The sequence below is a fragment of the Zalophus californianus genome, chromosome 3, assembly GCF_009762305.2.
Source record: "Zalophus californianus isolate mZalCal1 chromosome 3, mZalCal1.pri.v2, whole genome shotgun sequence".
Classification (NCBI taxonomy): Eukaryota; Metazoa; Chordata; class Mammalia; order Carnivora; family Otariidae; genus Zalophus; species Zalophus californianus.
The window spans coordinates 186,807,636-186,827,139 of record NC_045597.1 but is presented as its reverse complement, the minus strand read 5'-3'; the positions used below and the strand labels follow the sequence as shown (position 1 = coordinate 186,827,139).

The window sequence follows — 19,504 nt, the reverse complement described above, 5'->3', positions numbered from 1 at the left end:
CTGTAACAAGCTATCTTTTCTTTTCTTTTTTAAAATTTAGATTCAATTAATTAACATATAATGTATTATTTGTTTCAGGGGTACAGTTCTGTGATTCATCAGTCTTATATAATACCCAGTGCTCATTACATCACATGCCCTCCTTAATGCCCATCACCCAGTGACCATATGTCCCCTCCTCTCCCCACCAGCGACCTTTGTTTCCTATGATTAAGAGTCTCTTATGGTTTGTTTCCCTCTCTGATTTCGTCGTTTTATTTTTCCCTCCTTTCCCCTATGACCCTCTGTTTTGTTTCGTAAGAGTGAGTGACATCATATTGTAATTGTCTTTCTCTGACTGACTTATTTCGCTTAGCATAATACCCTCTAGTTCCATCCACGTCATTGCAAATGGCAAGATTTCATTTTTTTGGATGGCTGAAGAGTAATACATTGTATGCATACACCACATCTTCTGTATCCATTCATCTGCCCATGGACATCTGGGCTCTTTCCACAGTTTGGCTATTGTGGACACTACCAGCTATCTTTTCAAAGACACCTGTCTTCTGATCTATTAGTCTTACTGAACCTCACATTTTCTACGAATACACTGTATTTTAAGACACCTGAGGCTATATCCTTATCTAGGGCTTCTCTATGGCACCCACGCTGCCACCAGAGCCAAAGATGGAACGCCAGGTGCAGAAACACCAGTATACGTGGTTCTCTGGTGGGCCTGGAGCTGATGCTGGAGGTTACACTGATGATGGTGACCATAACCATCATGCCAATAATAATGAGAGCTAACATTCACCAAGGGCTTAGAATGTTCCAGCAACTGTGAAAAGTGATTTGATGTTAATTATTCCTTAGTGATCATAACATACAGGGATGCTATAAAAGCTACTGATTCAGTTCCATAGCCTGCCACTTTTCTTTGAACACTAATGTTTCTACCCGGGGCCTTGTTTTGGTAAAATGCATCTAAAGAGAGTATCATATTGAGTTCTATGTTGAAAATTATATGAATTTTTATTTTAAAGGAACAAGACCCAGTTTTCTGCTTTCTGCATTGATGTGTAGGAAATATGGTTTCAAAAAAAGAAAACGTCTAGCCCTCCTGTGTCACAGTCAACCACATGAGATGGTCACTGGGTCTGAGTTGCCTGCAGCCACTGGGGGGGGTGGGGGTCAACCGCAGACCCACCCACCAGCCAGCCTCCTTCCTGTACCTGACCAGCTTCATTTCCTCAGGAGAGTGTGCATGTGTCACTGGGCCACAGGGAATGGGTGGCGGCAGAAGAATTGATAAGACAAAATAAAACAAAACAAAATGAATTCCAGCCCTTAGGAAAAGATGAAAAACCCTTGTATCCATTTTATAAAGTCAGAGTAAATTGTAATACTTAAACTCGTAAAGACTGTACAAAACTGCAAACCAGTGGTACTCAGGGTGTGGTCTGGGGAAACTTTGGAGGCCTTAAGACCTCAGAGGGTCTATGAAGCCTAAACCATGTTCACAACTACAATATACTTATACATTATAAATTATAAAATGTAAAATGTATAATTAATATTTAATAATACTTGCCTTTTTTACTCTCATTCTCTTATGCTACAGTGAAGTTTCCTAGAGGCTACATGACTTGTGATGGTATCATTCTGATGGCTAATGTAATGTATGTTTATTACTTTTCTAGAAACTTCTAAGGGTATGAATATGTGTTCTCTGTTCTTCTCTTGTGCATTTACTACCTACCTTGGTTATATCTACTAAAATTGCTATAACTTCATTATCACTCAATATATTATTCTCAACATATTATTATTTTGAAATCAAATCTTTCCTTGCTCCTCTGTGGAAACAGACTATGAGTACAATTATTGTTTTATTTTTGGAATAGTATTTTTATGATTTTTCAAGAACTTTTCTAATTTTTAAGGTTTTCTCTAAAACTGTTATTTTAGGGGCACCTGGGTGGCTCAGTCAGGTGAGCATCTGTCTTCAGCTCAGGTCATGATCCCAGGGTCCTGGGATTGAGCCCCACATTGCGCTCCCTGCTCAGAGCTGAGTCTGCTTTTCCCTCTCCTTCTGCCCTTCCCCCTCACTCCTGTGTGTGTGCACACACGTGTTCACTCTTTCAAATAAATAAAATCTTTAAAAACAAAAAAACCTGTTATTTTAAAACTTAAGAATCATTTATGCTAAAATAAAAGATAACTTGTTTATGGTATTTTTTCTTATATTTGTAAGGATGGATCATTGGCTTAAAAAGGGAGATCAGAGGACCCCCTTTCTCAACCCAAAGCTGTACCATATATATGAAAAGATGCTGAGAAAAATGAAACTGACTTATCAGGAAGTTCTCTGACTCATGGAAGGGAGGGATGTTTTCCAAAGAAGCTAGGCATTACACGTGTAATTCTGTGGAACTACACGGAAGCTATCTTTCCCTCAGTTTTATAGATGTCAACAAGTTGCCTTACTATGTCTTATGGAATAAAATTTTTGTGGATAATATTACTATGCCAATTAAGCTGAGGTATAATTTTGAGAGCAATCATTGCGTGTTGAAAGAAAAAGGATCTGGGGCACCTGGGTGGCTCAGTCGTTAAGCGTCTGCCTTCGGCTCAGGTCATGGTCCCAGGGTCCTGGGATCGAGCCCCGCATCGGGCTCCCTGCTTGGCGGGAAGACTGCTTCTCCCTCTCCCTCTCCCCCTACTTGTGTTCCCTCTCTCGCTGTGTCTCTCTCTGTCAAATAATAAATAAAATCTTAAAAAAAAAAAAAAAGAAAGAAAGGGATCTGAAAATTTTAAACATAGATGCGGTAAGTTCTTTAAAAGTCAAAAATTGAAAACTTTTAACTTTTTTTCAAATTAGAAATTAAAAAGCCACTGCAACTATGTGATGAGTATATGGGAACGCTGTAGTATTTTTTTCTGTCAATCTAAAATTATCCACCCACCCAAATTATTAATAAAAACACAGCCACTGAAGAACCCTGACAGGTAATTACTGTCTTGAATTGAGGAAACATACACAATAGCTTTGTAGAGCTTACACTGCTGAATGCCTGCTGAATGGAAAGTTAACAAAAGAAACTGCAGGGCGCTTGGGTGGCTCAGTTGGTTAAGCGACTGCCTTCGGCTCAGGTCATGATCCCGGAGTCCTGGGATCGAGTCCCACATTGGGCTTCCAGCTCAGCGGGAACTCTGCTTCTCCCTCTGACCCTCTCCCCTCTCATGCTGTTTCTCTCTCTCTCCAATAAATAAATAAATAAATAAATAAATAAATAAATAAATAAATAAAATCTTTAAAAAAAAAAGAAAGAAATTGCAGCATGCTACTTTCCAATGAAAGAGTAGCTTGTTGAAGCAAAGATTAAGCTGCAAACATGAATGCTGAGTTAATTAACATCTCATCCGCAGAAGTATGCCTGGACTTGCTATTTGGCTTGTATTCATCCAGTATCAACAGCAACTAGTCATCAAAGATCGTTTCCATAAAGATCTTTTTTTTTTTTTTTAAAGATTTTATTTATTTGACAGAGAGAGACAGAGCGAGAGAGGGAACACAAGCAGGGGGAGTGGGAGAGGGAGAAGCAGGCTTCCCGCAGAGCACGGAGCCCGATGCGGAGCTCGATCCCAGGACCCTGGGACCATGACCTGAGCCGAAGGCAGACGCTTAACGACTGAGCCACCCAGGCACCCTCCATAAAGATCTTTTTTTGTTGCTCGGCAACAAACCACTTGAGTTGCTAGATGAAATATTTAATGTATTGACTTTCACGGTTTATCCTGGAACAACTGTACTGACATTTATTTACACTAATGGTACAGATGCAATGGAGGGTAAAACCACTGATGCCTTAGCGTCAATCAGGCAGGGATACCAAACCCGAGTAGCAGTCACTGTATTCTCCACTGAGACCAGAGGTAGACAGGTAGACAGATGGATAGATGGATGGACAGACAGATTGATAAATAGATGCACAGACAGAAAAATGACAGATCAATGATAGAAAGATGCTAGATACAGTTTCATTTAAGAATGTCTTTGATGAGGGCCGCCTGGGTAGCTCAGTTGGTTGAGTGTCCGACCCTTGATTTTGGCTCAGGTTATGATCTCAGGGTCGTGGGATCGAGCCCCGAGTCGGGCTCCGTGCTGAGCGTGGAGCCTGCTTAAGATTCTCTCTCTCTCCCACTGCCCCACCTCCCAGCTCATACATGCACGTGCTCTGTCTAAAAAAAAAAAAAGAATGCCCTTGATGAAGCAGCAGAAGGAATTTGATTAAGTCTTGATTCTTGTGCTCTTGTAGTCTCTTTTTAACATTCTGTGTAACAAAATGGGATGTACATGATGGTTATCTTGAAAAACATTTGTAAGATTATTTGAGTTGCAAGCTTAACTAGGCAATTTTTTCAAGGAACACTATTTTACTTGAAAGAATGATAGACAAACTATGGTTTTCCAGACTTGGGTATTTAGCAGACATTTTCTCAAAAATTAATGAGATGAGCTTGTCACTTCAAGGAAAACAACTAATAGTACTCTTTTTTTTTTTTAAAGATTTTATTTATTTATTCATAAGAGACAGAGAGAGAGGCAGAGGGAGAAGCAGGCTCCCGGCTGCGCAGGGAGCCCGATGTGGGGCTCGATCCCGGGACCCTGGGATTAAGACCTGAGCCGAAGGCAGACGCTTAACCATCTAAACCACCCAGGCGCCCAACTAATAGTACTATTACCAATAATATAATTTGAACTCTCAAGAGAAAACAAAATTTAAAAAAAATTTGTTCCTGCCACTGTGAACTTAATAGCTTTTCAAGACTTTTCTGATGAGATGAGTGGCAATATTAACTAATACAATATTTGGATGTTTTATATATAATGAAATATGGCAACATTTGGAAGGACTGCAAAACTGAAGAACCTTTATTTCTCAAATGATCAATGCATGAAAATACAAAATCATGCATGGGTAAAAGAGCTATTGAAAGTATAAAATAGGATGTCAGCAGGAATTATGAAGTGAGAACTTCTGAAAATCCATTCCTCCATAAAAGTGAGGAAAACACTGGCAAAAACTATCCAAATCAAATTTGTCAGAACTCTGGAAATTAATCAATGGTTTGTGACCATCTGAGGGGTGCTTATTCAAGAAAAAAAAAACTAATTGTCAGTACGAACAGCAAATGTTGGGGGCATTTAAACTTCCCTACTCCTCTCTTTCCCCAGCTCCTTGAAAACTACCAGCCCTGCAATCAAAGTGAAAACCAGCAGCCAAGCAGTCACTGGAGGGAGCAGATGGGCTTTGAGCTCCCCAGAAGCCCCATTCCAAGAGAACGGCCATTATTTAACTGATCTGGTTAACCTCTCACAGAGCTTGTCTTTATTTGATCTGAGAGCTTGCTCAGTTGTCACCAGCCTTGTCCTCAAGGGCTTGTTGAAAACACACTCATAAATAGCCAATGGGCCAAAGAAGAAATCACAAGGAAAAGTAGAAAATATTTTGAGATAAATGAAAATGAAAACACAACTTTCCAAAACCTATGGGGTACAGCAAAATCAGTACTCTGAGGGAAATTTATAGCACTGTTGGAGGGTGACAGAGATTCCATGTTAGGTGAGCCAGGCACGCACCTCTGTCAGGTGTATCTCTCTCTCTCTTTTTTCCCTGTTTTCTTTAAATTCCAGTGAGTTAACATACAGTGTCATTGTAGTTTCAGGTGTACAATATAGTGATTCAATAATTCCATATATAACCCAGTGCTCATCACAACAAATACACCCTTTAATTCCCATCACCCTTTCCCCCATCCTTTCCGTCCCCCTCCCTTCTAGTAACCATCAGTTTGTTCTCTCTAGTTAAGAGTCTGTTTCTTGGTTTGCCTCTCTCTCTTTTTTCCCCTTTGCTCATTTGTTTTGTTTCTTAAATTCCACATTTGAGTGAATTCATAAGGTATTTGTCTTTCTTTGACTGACTTACTTCACTTAGCGTAATACTCTCTAGCTCCATCCATGTCATTGTAAATGGCAAGATTTCATTCTTTTTTATGGCTGAATAATATTTCATTATATATATTTGTAAGCACCACATCTTTATCCATTCATCAATCGATGGACACTTGGGCTGCTTCCATATCTTGGCTATTGTAAATAATGCTGCAGTAAACATAGGGGTGCATGTATCCCTTCAAACTAGTGTTTTTGTGTATCTTTGGGTAAATACCCAGTAGTGCAATTATTGGATCGTGGAGTAGTTCCATTTTTAACTTTCTGAGGACCCTCCATACTGTTCTCCACAGTGGCTGCACCACTGTGCTTTCCCACCAATAGTGTAAACCCACCACACCCTCACCCATTATAGCGGTACATATTTAATGTATGTATTTAATGCCTACATTAGAAAACAGGTGGCTTTCAAGTCCATAACCTAACTTTACACCTTAAGAAACCAGAAAAAGAAAAGCAGAAGGAAGGAAATAATAAAGATTAGAGCCAAGATAAGTACAACAGAGAACAGAAAAACAACAGAGAAAATCAACAAAATGAAAAGTTGGTTCTTGGAAAGATCCACAAAATTGACAAGCCTTTAGCTAGACTGATGGTCTTAGTCAGCTCAGGCTGCTATAACAAAAGACCAGAGATTGAGTGGCTTAACCAACAGCAATGTATTTCTCACGGTTCTGGAGCTGGGGAAGTTCAAGCTCAGAGCACGGGCTATTTTGCTTCCTGATGAGAGCAGAGCTCTCTTCCTGACTTGCAGATAGCCACCTTCTCTGTGTCCTCATATGGTGGTGAGAGTGTTCTAAGAGAGTCTTTTCCCATAAGGGAACTAATCCCATCTGATCAGGGTCACACTCCTATGACTTCCTTTAATCTGAAGGACTTCCTTTAATCTGAAGTACTTCCTTAGAGGCTCTATCTCCAAATACAACCACACTGGGGGTCAGGGCTTCCATATAAGAATATGACAGGACACCATTCAGTCCATAGTGCTGACCAAGCAAAAGAGGTAAGACTCAAATTACTAAAATCAGGAATGAAATGTGGGACATTTCTGACCTTACAGAAAGAAAAAGGATCATAAGGCAATACTATGAACAACTGTACACAAATCAACAAATGAGATGTCTTGGATAGAATGAACAAATTCCTAGAAAGACACAAACTATAGAAACTGACTCATGAAGAAAAAAAAAAATCTAGATAGACTTATAACAAGTGAAGAGATCAAATCAGCAATAAAAAAAAAAAAAAACTTCCCACAAAGAAAAGCTCAGGTCCAGAAGGTTGCACTGGTAAAACCTAACGTACGTTTAAAGAATTGACATCAGCCCTTTACAAACTCCTCTTCCAAAAAATAGAAGAGGGAACACGTTCCAACTCATATTATGAGGCCAGTATTATCCTGGTATAAAACTAGAGCAAGAGGTGTATATAACTGTTGATCACTATGTTGTACACCTTAAACTAATATGATATTGTATGTCAACTATATTTCAAGTGAAAATTAAAAAAAAAACTAAAGGCATCATAAGAGAAGTCAAACTATAGTCTGATACTTATTATGAATATACATACAAAAATCTCAGGAAAATACTAGCAAACCAAATCCAGCAACATATAAAAGGGATTATAAATAAATTATATTTATTTATTATAAATAAATAATGAAAAAGCAGGATTTTTCTCAGAAACTCAAGGGTGGTTTAAAATATGAAAATCAATCAATGTCATATACCATGTTAACAGAATGAAAGAAAAAAACCTCACATGATCACCTTAATTTATGTGGAAAAAAAATTTGGCAAAATCCAACACTCAACAAACTCTGAAAAGAAGGGCAGTGACAGCCTGATAATGAGCCTCTATGAGGAAGCCACAGCTAACATCACACTGGACAGTAAAAGACAGAAACCTTTCCCCCTAAGATCAGGAAAATGACAAAGGTGTCCCCTCCAATAACCACTTGTATTCAACACTGTACTGGAAGTTGTAGCCAGGGCAATTAGGCAAGAAAAGGAAATAAAAGACATCTAGATTAGAAAGGAAGAAGTAAAATTATCTGTATTCCCAGATGACATGGCATTGTGTACAGAAAATCCTAAGGAACCCAACACAAAACAAAAGAAACAAAACCTCTAGAGCTAATAAATGAGTTCACTAAGGTTTTAGGTCACAAATAAAAATCAATTGTATTTCCATACACTAGCAATGAACAATCAGAAAACAAGATTAACAAAATACAAAAGAGACTAACAGATTTTAACAAAATAAAAGAGATTTGTTGGTATTGGTGTTTGACTTTATGTTGCAACTAACCTTTAATAAACTATCACTTGTCCAATTTTGTAGTATCAAATAAAAAAATCTCTATCCAAAAAGGCTATTAAAAATACTCCACCCCTTTCAACTACAACATATTTCAACAGATGGAATCCAGAAGAGGATTTGAGAATCCAACTATTTTTTTTAAAGGTTTTATTTATTTATTTGACAGAGACACAGCGAGAGAGGGAACACAAGCAGGGGTGGTGGGAGAGGGAGAAGCAGGCTTCCTGCTGAGCAGGGAGCCCGATGCAGGGCTCGATCCCAGGACTCTGGTATCATGACCTGAGCTGAAGGCAGACGCTTAATGACTGAGCCACCCAGGCACCCCGAGAATCCAACTATTTTCTAATGCAGACATTAAAGAGATTTGCAAAAATAAAATACAATGCTATACTCTCCTTAATACATTTTTTTGGGAAAGTAATGTATATGTTTTTATGTATAGTAATGTATAAATTCTTTTTTTAAAAAAGATTTTACTTCTTTTTTTTTTTTTTTTTTTAAGATTTTACTTATTTATTTGACAGAGAGAGAGAGCACAAGTAGGCAGAGCTGCAGGCAGAGGCAGAGGGAGAGGCAGGTTCTCTGTGGAGCAGGGAGCTCAAGGCGGGGCTGGAGCCCAGCACCCTGGGACTAATATCTGAGCCGAAGGCAGACACTTAACAACTGAGGCACCCAGGCACCCCGGGAAAGTAATATTTTTTATAAAAATATCTGGGGTGCCTGGGTGGTTCAGTCGGTTAAGGGCTACCTTCGGCTCAGGTCAATATCCCAGCGTCCTGGGATCGAGCCCCACATTGGGGCTCCCTGTTCAGTGGGGGAGTTTGCTTCTCCCTCTGCCTCTGCCCCCTCCCATGTTCTCTCTTGCTCGCTCTGCTCTCTCTCTCTCAAATAAAGAAAAATCTAAAAAAGTAATACCTTATTTGGGGGCACCTGGGTGGCTCAGTTGGTTAAGCATCTGCCTCTGGCTCAGGTTGTGATCCCAGGGTCCTGGGATGGAGTCCCATGTTGGGCTCCTTGCTCAGCAGGAAGCCTGCTTCTCCTCCCTCTGCCTGCCCCTCCCCCTGCTTGTGCTCTTTCTCTCTCTTTCTCAAATAAATAAATAAAATCTAAAAAAAAAATTATTTGTATTAACAGATAATGGGTAGCTTACTGTCATTTAAAAATAAAAACATTTTATCAGTTTTAAATTCTTTCTAATTTAGCAAATATTGATAGGCAAAATCCACATAAACAAAAGCTCTTTAAAATCTTCAGTAATTTTTTTAAAAGATTTTATTTATTCATTTGAGAGAGAGACAGAGAGAAGGGGAGAGATCAAGAGCAGAGGGGGAGGCACAGGGAGAAGCAGACTCCCCACTGAGCAGGGAGCCCGATGTGGGGCTCGATCCCAGGACCCTGGGATTGTGACCTGAGCCGAAGGCAGACACTTCACCGACTGAGATCCCCAGGCGCCCCCTTCCATAATTTTTAAGAGTATAAAAATGTTCTGAAACCAAAAATTTGAGAAGTTACTTCAAACTTTATGTAAATATTATACACATTTTTCTATGTATAAAATATTTAATAATTGGGGTGGCTGGCTGGCTCAGTCGGAGGAGCATGAGACTCTTGATCTCAGTGTCATGAGTTCGAGCCCCACATTGGAGGTATAGTTTACTTAAAACAAAAACAAAAAATAAACAAACAAAAAACAACCGGGGCGCCTAGGTAGCTCAGCTGGTTAAGCGTCCGACCCTTGATTTCGGCTCAGGTTGTGCATGATCTCAGGATTGTGGGATTGAGCCCTGTATCGTTGGGCTCTGCACTCAGTGGGAAGCCTGCTGGAGATTCTCTCTCCCTCTCTCTCTGTCCCTCCCCCTGCTTGTGCTCTCTCTCTCTAAATAAAATCTTTTAAAAAACCAAACCAAAACAAAAAATATATATTTAATAATTAAAATTTAAATGAAAAAATAGTCTTAGGAAAAATCTAGGAGACTACACATAAAATTTAAGGTTCAGGGAAACCTTAATCAGGACAGAAACCCAGAAGCTGTAAAAGAAAAGTCAATTTATTTAGCTTTTTAAAAATTTTAAAAGATTTTTGGCAAAAGCTGTAAAAGTCAGTCAATGAATAGAAGATGCATCTTTCAGTGTTTTGTAATGAAGGTGAAAAAGGGTCTATAAATGTAATGTACAGAGAATTCACATGAAGTGACATGGAAAGACAAACGCAATTTTAAAATTGGGGAAAGGCCATGAATAGGAAATCACAGCATGGCCGATCCAAATATCCAATAAAATAACATAAAAGACACTCATACTACGCAACGGACATGCAAATTAAGATAACAACGAGACAGCACTTTATCACCAAGAAACTGGCAAAAATAGAGTGACTGCGCCTATCGCTGGTGGCGATGGAGGGAAAAGTACCCTCCCCTGCACTGCTAGTAAAATCTGAATTGTTACAGCCTTTTTGAAGAGCCATCTGGAAAAATCTATTACAATTAAAAACACACATATACTGTAGCCCAGCAACAAAAGCCCATGTAAATAAAAGCACCAGTACATAAGGACATAGTTACAAAGATACTGACTGCAGCACTGTCTGACAAAGCAAAAATCTGGGAAACTGTACATCTATGTGTAGCATTAAAAAGAATCAGTTTGCTCTGCTGGCCTAGAGAGGGACTTCCGGAAAATATTAACAGGAAAAAAAGGCCACACTGTGTATGTGTGTGTTTGCATCTATGCTCATTTTATAAAACCAGGACTGACGGAAACGGACATGGACATGTGTACACAAATGTACACTGTGTATTTTTAAAAAAATTTTTTTACTTATTTATTTGACAGAGAGAGACAGAGAGAGGGAACACGAGCAGGGGGAGTGGGAGAGGGAAAAGCAGGCTCCCCGCGGAGCAGAGAGCCCGATGCGGGACTCGATCCCAGGACCCTGGGATCATGACCTGAGCCGAAGGCAGACGCTTAATCGACTGAGCCCCCTAGCCCCCCGTGTGTGTGTATGTATCTTACAAGAAAAATATGAAAGCACACACACATACTGATGTGGGTCACGGGAGCAGCAAGGGATAAGCTGAGACTCTCTCCCCGGAAGGCACCTCTCCTGCTTTCCTGACCACACCTTTCTCTTCTTCCTCGTTCCGATCCTCTCACCTTTCACCCTAGGCTAGCGAAGGCCTGTCGAGTCAGTCACGTTCCAGTACTCTTGCAGTACTCGAATTTGTACAGTAGTTCCCGTTGCTATCACATCCATGAACCGATAATCATACGTTTGTTTTCTATCATTTGTTAACTGTTTCTACGTGTTTACATCTGTCTCACGAGAGACCAAATCGGGCAGTGGTTGACGGCATGGACTGAAGAGTCAGGCCAGCTGGGTTTGATTCCAAGCTCCATCACTTAACTTATTAGCTGTGTGAACTCGGCAAGTCACGTATTTTCTCCATTTCCCCAACTGTGAAATGGGACCGGTAACAGCAGCTCTCGCAGGCTTGTTGTGCGCAGAGTGAGCATGCGTACCACACCGAGGACAGTGCCTGGGACGCGTGCTACAGCCGTGAGCCCCTGCTATCACCATCACAATGGTCTCACCTCTCCACATTTTAAACTCTTGGAGGTATTTTAAGCCACCTATACTCTTTTAGATTTCTTTTGTCTCCCTTCCTCGTTATTTCCTAGAATAATGTGATTTCAAAGAGCTCAAATATTTGTTGAATAAATAAATGAATGACTCCTATATTTGAGAAATCTCTAGAGAAGGAAATGGCTGAGCATTTGATTGTCACTTATGTGGCAACCAGCAATTAAATCTCTCTTTTTACCAGGTGGCTGATCTCACCTGGCACTTAAACCTGTTTTGTTAAAAGAGAATATTTGTCTTAAAATCCGTCTTCTCAAATAGCACAGGAAGGCCTTTCTTCTCCACTTATGAGCTGGACACCTCACTTTAAACTGTCACAAGGAAACGAGCCGTTTGTGGTAGAAACACAGGCCTCGGGGTTCCTGATCCCTGTGATTTACCGGCAGCTCTTTGGGAACATATGACATATGCTTAATACAAAAATAAATTGTATTAGACGATACATTTCTTTAAAGCACCTGGTGAGATGCGTTCAAACCCTTCCACTGTAGCGGTCACCTGCCTGTGGCTGTGCCTGTACGGTCCAAGCTTATCTAAGGATGGTTTTCTTTCTCTGGAGGTTTAAATGGGCCTGGGGGCATGTGGGCCACGAGAGCGTAAGAATCAATTGTGAAAATAATGAAAACATCTGTCCTTCTGATGCCGTCCTTTCTCTCTCCTCCTGACTCTTACTCCCTCTCAGCTGGATACTTCCCAGCAGCACTTGAACATGCTTAGGTCTCTCCCAAATTAGAACAGAGCAGAACAAAACTGCCCTGCTTAGCCTCTATCCCACTTTCTGTCTCGCTCACAGCCAGATTTGTGGGAAACGCCGCATACACTTACCGGCTCCGTTCTCCCACTTCCCACCTGCTCCCCAACGACTCAGTTTGGCTTTTGCCCCATTAGTCTTCAGAAGGGCTCAGCACCCGCCCTCCGTCCACTAAATCCACACCCTCTCACTTCTCACTTCACGGACTCTGTGGCTCTCTCTGGCTGACCAAGGCCTCACCACCGCACCCCCCCCCCCAATTTCCTCCTCCTACCTACCCCCCAGGTAGTTTCCAATGTCAACAAAGAGGGCACATAAATTTCCATGCCTTTTTGTTACACGTATACAGAGGCACATACATCATTCATCAGAATGTGTATTTATGGGTTTTTTTCTGAAATTGTAGTGTTCATAACACTTTGTGATTTCCTTTTCCCATCTGACATGATATGCCAGTCTTGAAGTAAAAAAAAAAAAACATTTCTAACTCTACAATTTTTTATTTTCACATATAAATGTACGCATATCAGACATCACTAAGTGATAGCGCATCAGGACAAGTTATTACATTTTTAAAAATTAGAGAGAAATTGCATCTAGGGGTACTCTTGAGTTTCCAGGGGAGCAGGACCCATGGCCGCAATCGCAAGTGCACAGATGTTAACTCAATGGAAGGCAAAACGAGCATAATTTCCTGTGGCTTCTGGCCACACCCCGATAGAGCCATTTTATCTTGAGAAGTACTGAGCAGCTCCCTGAAAACACTGGCTCCATTATCTGTGTTTTGGGTTTAAATAGTAAATTAAAAACATTTTACATTGCTAAGCAAAATGACATATGATCAGAGGCCTTGAAAATAATTTTGCTTGGGAGGTGGCAGCCACATTCCAACGACAGTGGAACTTGCTCTCTGCAAGTTTCCTTTAGTCTAAGTCTGGGCATCTTTCACTTTCCTTTCTCTTTCCGATTTAAAAAGTCACACCGACCCTCAACGAAGGCTGAGTAAAACACAGACAGCTCAGCCTTCCCCGGGGTGCCCTTGCTCATGCTCTGCGGTGGGCCATCAGGGTCACGAGGGAGGGGAAGTCCAGGACCTGCTGACCGGAGTTCAGCACAAAACGTCATGTTCTGGCCTCAAATGCCCGATCCTTTCCTTACAATTTCCCAACTACACCCCTTCTAGGAATCTTCTGAAAATTCTCGTTATCACAACAAATATTTTCAAACACCACCCTCTTAAAATAAAAATCTGCACAGGATAGCCAAAAGCCTGGAAAATTAAAAGATCTCTATATGGGTGCCTGGCAGGCTCAGTCAATGGAACATGCGACTCCTGATCTCGGTGTTGTGAGTTCGAGCCCCACGTTGGGTGTAGAGATTACTTAAAAATAAAATCTTAAAATAAATAAATAAATAAAAGATCTCTATATTCCTTCATTTTTAGTAGACTATAATTGCTTCCATAGAGATATTTCCGAAAGTTGAATGCCCATCATTAACAGAACAGTTGAATCAAATGAATTTTCCCTTGCAATTCAAAGGGGTTAACAGCAACAAAACAAAACAAAAAATCCAAAGCAAACAAAAAAACCCTCAAAGAGGTAACGCAGGAGGAGGAGAAAGAGATCTGGAAGGGAACTTTTGGACATAATGACAAAAACTCACTGGAGTTAAATAATTAAAGACATTAACTCAAGGGCGCCTGGGTGGCTCAGTTGGTTAAGCGACTGCCTTCGGCTCAGGTCATGATCCTGGAGTCCCTGGATCGAGTCCCACATCAGGCTCCCTGCTCAGCAGGGAGTCTGCTTCACCCTCTGACCCTCCCCCCCCCATGTACTCGCTCTCATTCTCTCTCTCTCAAATAAATAAATGAATAAAATGTTTAAAAAAAAAAGACATTAACTCAAAATATAATTTAAAACAGTACCGAAGGGCCAGGCACAAAGCAGGTGTCTTATCACAGTCCTGAGAAGACTGAGTCAGGAAGCTGGGTTCTCCCTGGCGGCTGGCAAACAATGGCCCACAGGCCAAGATGCTTTTGGGTTTTTTTCTAATTTTATTTTATTTAAATTCAATTAATTAACATACAGTGTATTATTAGTTTCAGAGTAGAGGTCAGTGATTGATTCAACCGTTGCATGCATACAACACCCAGTGCTCATTACGACACAGCCCCTCCTTGATGCCTGCTTGTGAAAGGCCAGCAAGCTGAGAATGAGTTTTACATCTTTAAACATTTGAAAAAAAAGATGGTTAGTACACATAAAAATCAACTGGAATTCAAATTTTAGTGTCCATAATCAAAATTTTATGGGAACACAGCCACATTTGTCCATTTATGTATTGCTGATAGCTACTGTGCATTACAGTGGCAGACCTGAGCGGTTGGAACAGACACCTGGGTAGCCCACGAAGCCTAAAATATTTACCACTTTCCTCTTTACAGAAAAAGTCAGCCAATCCCTGTTCTAAACCAGATTTTACTGCCGTCGACTTTGTGTGACCTGAGGCTGGTCTCCTGCCCTCTCTGGGCCCACCCCCAGAGAAGGTGCTGGCCAGGACCCCCAGCCAAGGTCCAGGGCTGCACTTGTCGGACAAAGGCGGACAGAGCAAGAGCAGCCGCTAGTGCCACCTACAGCTCAGGAAGGAAGTGGCAGGCGTGGGGCTGCGGTGGGAGAGACAAGTCACTGGTGGACCTCAGCGCGGCTGTCTGCTTTGGTGGAGGGCTCCTATTGAATTATCTCCCCAACTGGTGCCATCGATGGACAAAATCTGACTTTTACACACCTTTCAAACAGACCACAGCTCCAAGTAGAAACATATCCCCCACATTCACTTCAGGAGTAACTGTTCCCCACAAGAGAGAAGGAATGCAAACCAATTATTACTACAGAGAACTGGAGAGGGTGATGTGTACGTTTTCTCTAGCTCTGAAGGAAAAACAAGGAAAAAGCTTGTCATCTGAGAGATCCATCTATAGTGCATGAGTCACCATTCTCTATACCATTTCATGAGACTCACTCACATTAGTTCTGAACCGTCAGGCTTTAAAAAACCAGGTAAGCAGATTTTTCACAGCGGAGGAAACCCACATGAAAACAATGCAATTAAAGGAGCCAAGTGAACCAAGCCTCTCACGCGAGAGATTCTCGCAGTGAGCCTCTGTGCCCAATGTTCCCAACCAGGGGAGGCTCATGCCCCTTCAAAGCAAAAGATTCATGTTGAAGAACTGTTGTCTTTGAACTTCCCGTGAAATCCAAGTGCTGTGGAGTGTGGCATCTGTGTGCTGGCTGAGGCAAGCCCACCAAAGGTGCGGCCACCCACAAGTGCTCCCACCTCGAACCCTCCTGTTGGTGGAGTCTGGCTGCTGCCCCCCAGTGCCATGCCCTGAGCAGAACCCAGCAGGAGTGATGCTCTGATGCTGTTGAGTGTGAAGAGGGTTGGAAGTTTTGCCGCCAACTGGGAAGGAAGTGCAGGCGAGACCGCTGAGTGATTAGAGGCCGTGGAGGACACGAGGCTAGCGTGGACATGGAAAGGAGCCACACGACATTCCACGTAAGACCAGCAGACACCCACCCAGCCGAGCTCTAACCAACCCCCAGAACTGTGAGAAATAAGGCAGCAGGGATCGAAATCTCCATTTCTGGACTAACTCTTCAAGGCAAGGAAGAGACTCAATAGTTTGGCCCAAGTTTTTTATGTGGTGTCAAGAGCCTCCAACTTACTTCATCATCTTCATCTTCATCGTCGTCAGATTCAAGAACACCATCCAGTAGCTCTTCTATATAAAGAAAAAATAAACGAATGAATAACTGCGAACACAGTGGGGAGCCTTGGCCAACAGAACCCTTCAGCTGCTGCAGAGACAAGAATGAGGTGGCACCAGAACAATCGGGTTTCTGGTGCCCATGCAGCCACAGACTCAGATCATCCCAAGCAACTTAAATCTCTCTCCCCGTTTGTACCAGAACGCACTGGTAGTGGGCATGAGAAAAGTTGAAAGACAGCATATAATTTGAGAGGAATTTAGAGGAAAGGAAGTGAACGAGTATCACTAGGCACCGTGCTGGGTACTGTCGCGTGTGCTGTTTAGTCCTTACAAAGATTTTGTTGACTCTCATTCCCATTCTATAGCAAAGAGCAAACAGAGGCATAGAGAGGATAAGGGACTTGTTTACGGTCACATTCCCACAGGTGACAGAGTTGAGATTTGACTCGAGTCTATTTCTAAATCCCATGATTTTTCCACAGAGGCTGGAATAGTGGCCATGGCAGTAGGGTTCCCGAAGGCTCTCGTGGTTCACTGCTAGATTGTAAAAGCGCTTATAAAGGGGATAACAGCACATTGGAATCAGAGAAAGAATGAGCCCCTGTTTCTTCATCAGTGAAATGGGTATCAGAACACCTACTTCCTAGGGTGATTGGGGGGATTTTATAACACATCAGAACTACACCACCTGGCCCAGGTTCAGGTACAAAGCAGGTATGACATAGACGTTTGGTTACTTTCTCCTCCACGAAGACTTCCCTGATCCCTCACTGAGTAGTCATCTCTCTTGCTCTGCTGAACACACTCAGCATTTTCTCTAGACAGCACTGTACTAGCATAGTACTAGACAGTACTATAGTATAGTACTAGACGGCAAGGTAATAGATAGTAGTACTAGACAACACTGGGGTAGATAGCGGTACTAGACAGTACTATAGTATAGTACTAGATGGTACTGTAGCAGACAGTAGTACTAGACAGTACTGCGGTAGACAGCAGTATAGGTACTGTAGTATAGTAGTGCTAGAGAGTACTATAGTCCTAGATGGTACTGCAGTAGACAGTAGTACTAGACAGTACTGTAGTATAGTACTAGACGGGATGGTAGTAGATAGTAGTACTAGGCAACACTGCGGTAGACAGCAGTATTAGTACTGTAGTAGATAGTAGTGCTACACAGTACTGTAGTATAGTACTAGACAGCAGGGTAGTAGATAGTAGTACTAGACAGCACTGCAGTAGACAGCAGTATTAGTACTGTGGTAGATAGCAGTGTTAGACAGTACTGTAGTATAGTACTAAATGGTACTATAGCAGACAGTAGTACTAGACAGTACTGTAGTATAGTACTAGACGGCACGGTAGTAGACAGTAGTGCTAGACAATACTGTAGTAGATAGTAGTACTAGACAGTACTGTAGTACAGTACTAGATGGCATGGTAGTAGACAGTAGTCCTAGAGAGTACTGTAGTATAGTACTAGACGGCATGGTATGAGATAGTAGTACTAGCCAGTACTGTAGTATAGTACTAGTCAGCACTGTAGTAGATAGTAACAGTAGACAGCACTGTGGTAGATGGCAGTACCAGACAGCGCTGTGGTAGACGGTAGTACTAGACAGTACTGTGGTATAGTACTAGACAGCACTATAGTAGACAGTCCTCTGATAGTGCTTGCCACTTTTGGATGACCAGTGTTTCCTAATGTATGAATGGCTACGCACTATCTGGGAATTGTGAGTGCCTGGGGAACGAAGCACTGGGCTTACTCATCCCTTTATTCCTTATGTGTCTTCCTTATGATCTCTCATTTCTTGAACAGATGACATGTAAGTAACGAAAGCCTGAGAGAAGAGGGTAGGATGTCAAATAGGAAGCAGGAGGAAAGAGTGAAAGGCAATTCTTTTTTTTTTTTTTTAAGATTTTATTTATTTTTTGACAGACACAGTGAGAGAGGGAACACAAGCAGGGGGAGTGGGAGAGGGAGAAGCAGGCCTCCCTCCGAGCAGGGAGCCCCATGCGGGGCTCAGTCCCAGGACCCCGGGATCATGACCTGAGCCGAAGGCAGACGCTTAACGACTGAGCCACCCAGGCGCCCCTCGAAAGGCAATTCTTGAAGAGATTGCTCAGCACACGTAGAAAGGTGGCAGATTCACCCAAACTTAACCCCCAAACCATTTCACAGAAGGGAATATGCAGAAACCCCAGGACACCCATCGTCCTCAACATGAGCCTCATTTCGAAGGGAAGGACTCCACAGACTCGGCTGGACCAAGGACAGCAGGACACAGACTTCTGTCCTCACCTCAGTGGGGCTTGCACGCCTCCATGCCCATCATGGCCCCACCACTGTCAAGAAAACTACTTTGCAGACAGGGGGAAATTATGTCATTCTGCCTCTGAGCTGATGCTGCATTACCTAACTTCTACTCCCTCCCAGCGCATGAGGAGCATGACTCCATTCTACCTGCAGTAAATGCCCATCAAGCAAGTGGTTTTCAAAATGGAATTGCTGTTATATTCATCAATTGTAAACATTTCTTTTTCAAATAACGGAAATGTCCTCTGCCACTTTCAAAAAAGAATCTTTGACATTTTGTGAGGTCATGGCTGGTCCAGCCATACTCCCTCCCCTGAGCCTGTTGGCTCAGAGGCCTCCTCTTTCCAGAACAATCCAGTCCTGAGAACTAAAGTACCTTATCAACCTCAGCTCTTGCTCTAGGGCATGACGGGGGCATCAGCCCAGTTTCCCACGCTGTTCTGTTCACTGGGCCCTGGCACAACCAGCTGCCCTCACTCCGGTAACTGCCAGCGTGTGGTGCTGGAGCTGCCAGTTTCCGTGTTTTCCTGAGGACCCAGCCTGTTCGGCTGGCTCTGCCCTGCTCCTGTCCTCTCCGCAGTCCCCAGCAAGTATGGGCCAGGCCCCCCACTGAGGGCTGGTATGACGGACAAACGTCCCTGCTGTTGCTGTTGGCAGTCATCTCCGCTTGCCAGGTCACCAGCATTCCCGTAAGCTTC

The 19,504-nt window shown here is 42.3% G+C and overlaps 1 protein-coding gene across 4 annotated transcripts in view; it reads right to left on the bottom strand.

Moving 5' to 3' along the window:
- Nucleotides 1–19,504, bottom strand: part of ARMC9 (armadillo repeat containing 9) — a 151,285-nt gene that overhangs the window by 55,214 nt on the left and 76,567 nt on the right. For all 4 annotated transcript variants that reach the window (XM_027590604.1, XM_027590606.1, XM_027590607.1 and 1 more), the window contains one exon: nt 16,443–16,498. In XM_027590604.1, the coding sequence (XP_027446405.1) occupies nt 16,443–16,498 (56 nt within the window). The remainder of the gene's footprint in view (nt 1–16,442; nt 16,499–19,504) is intronic.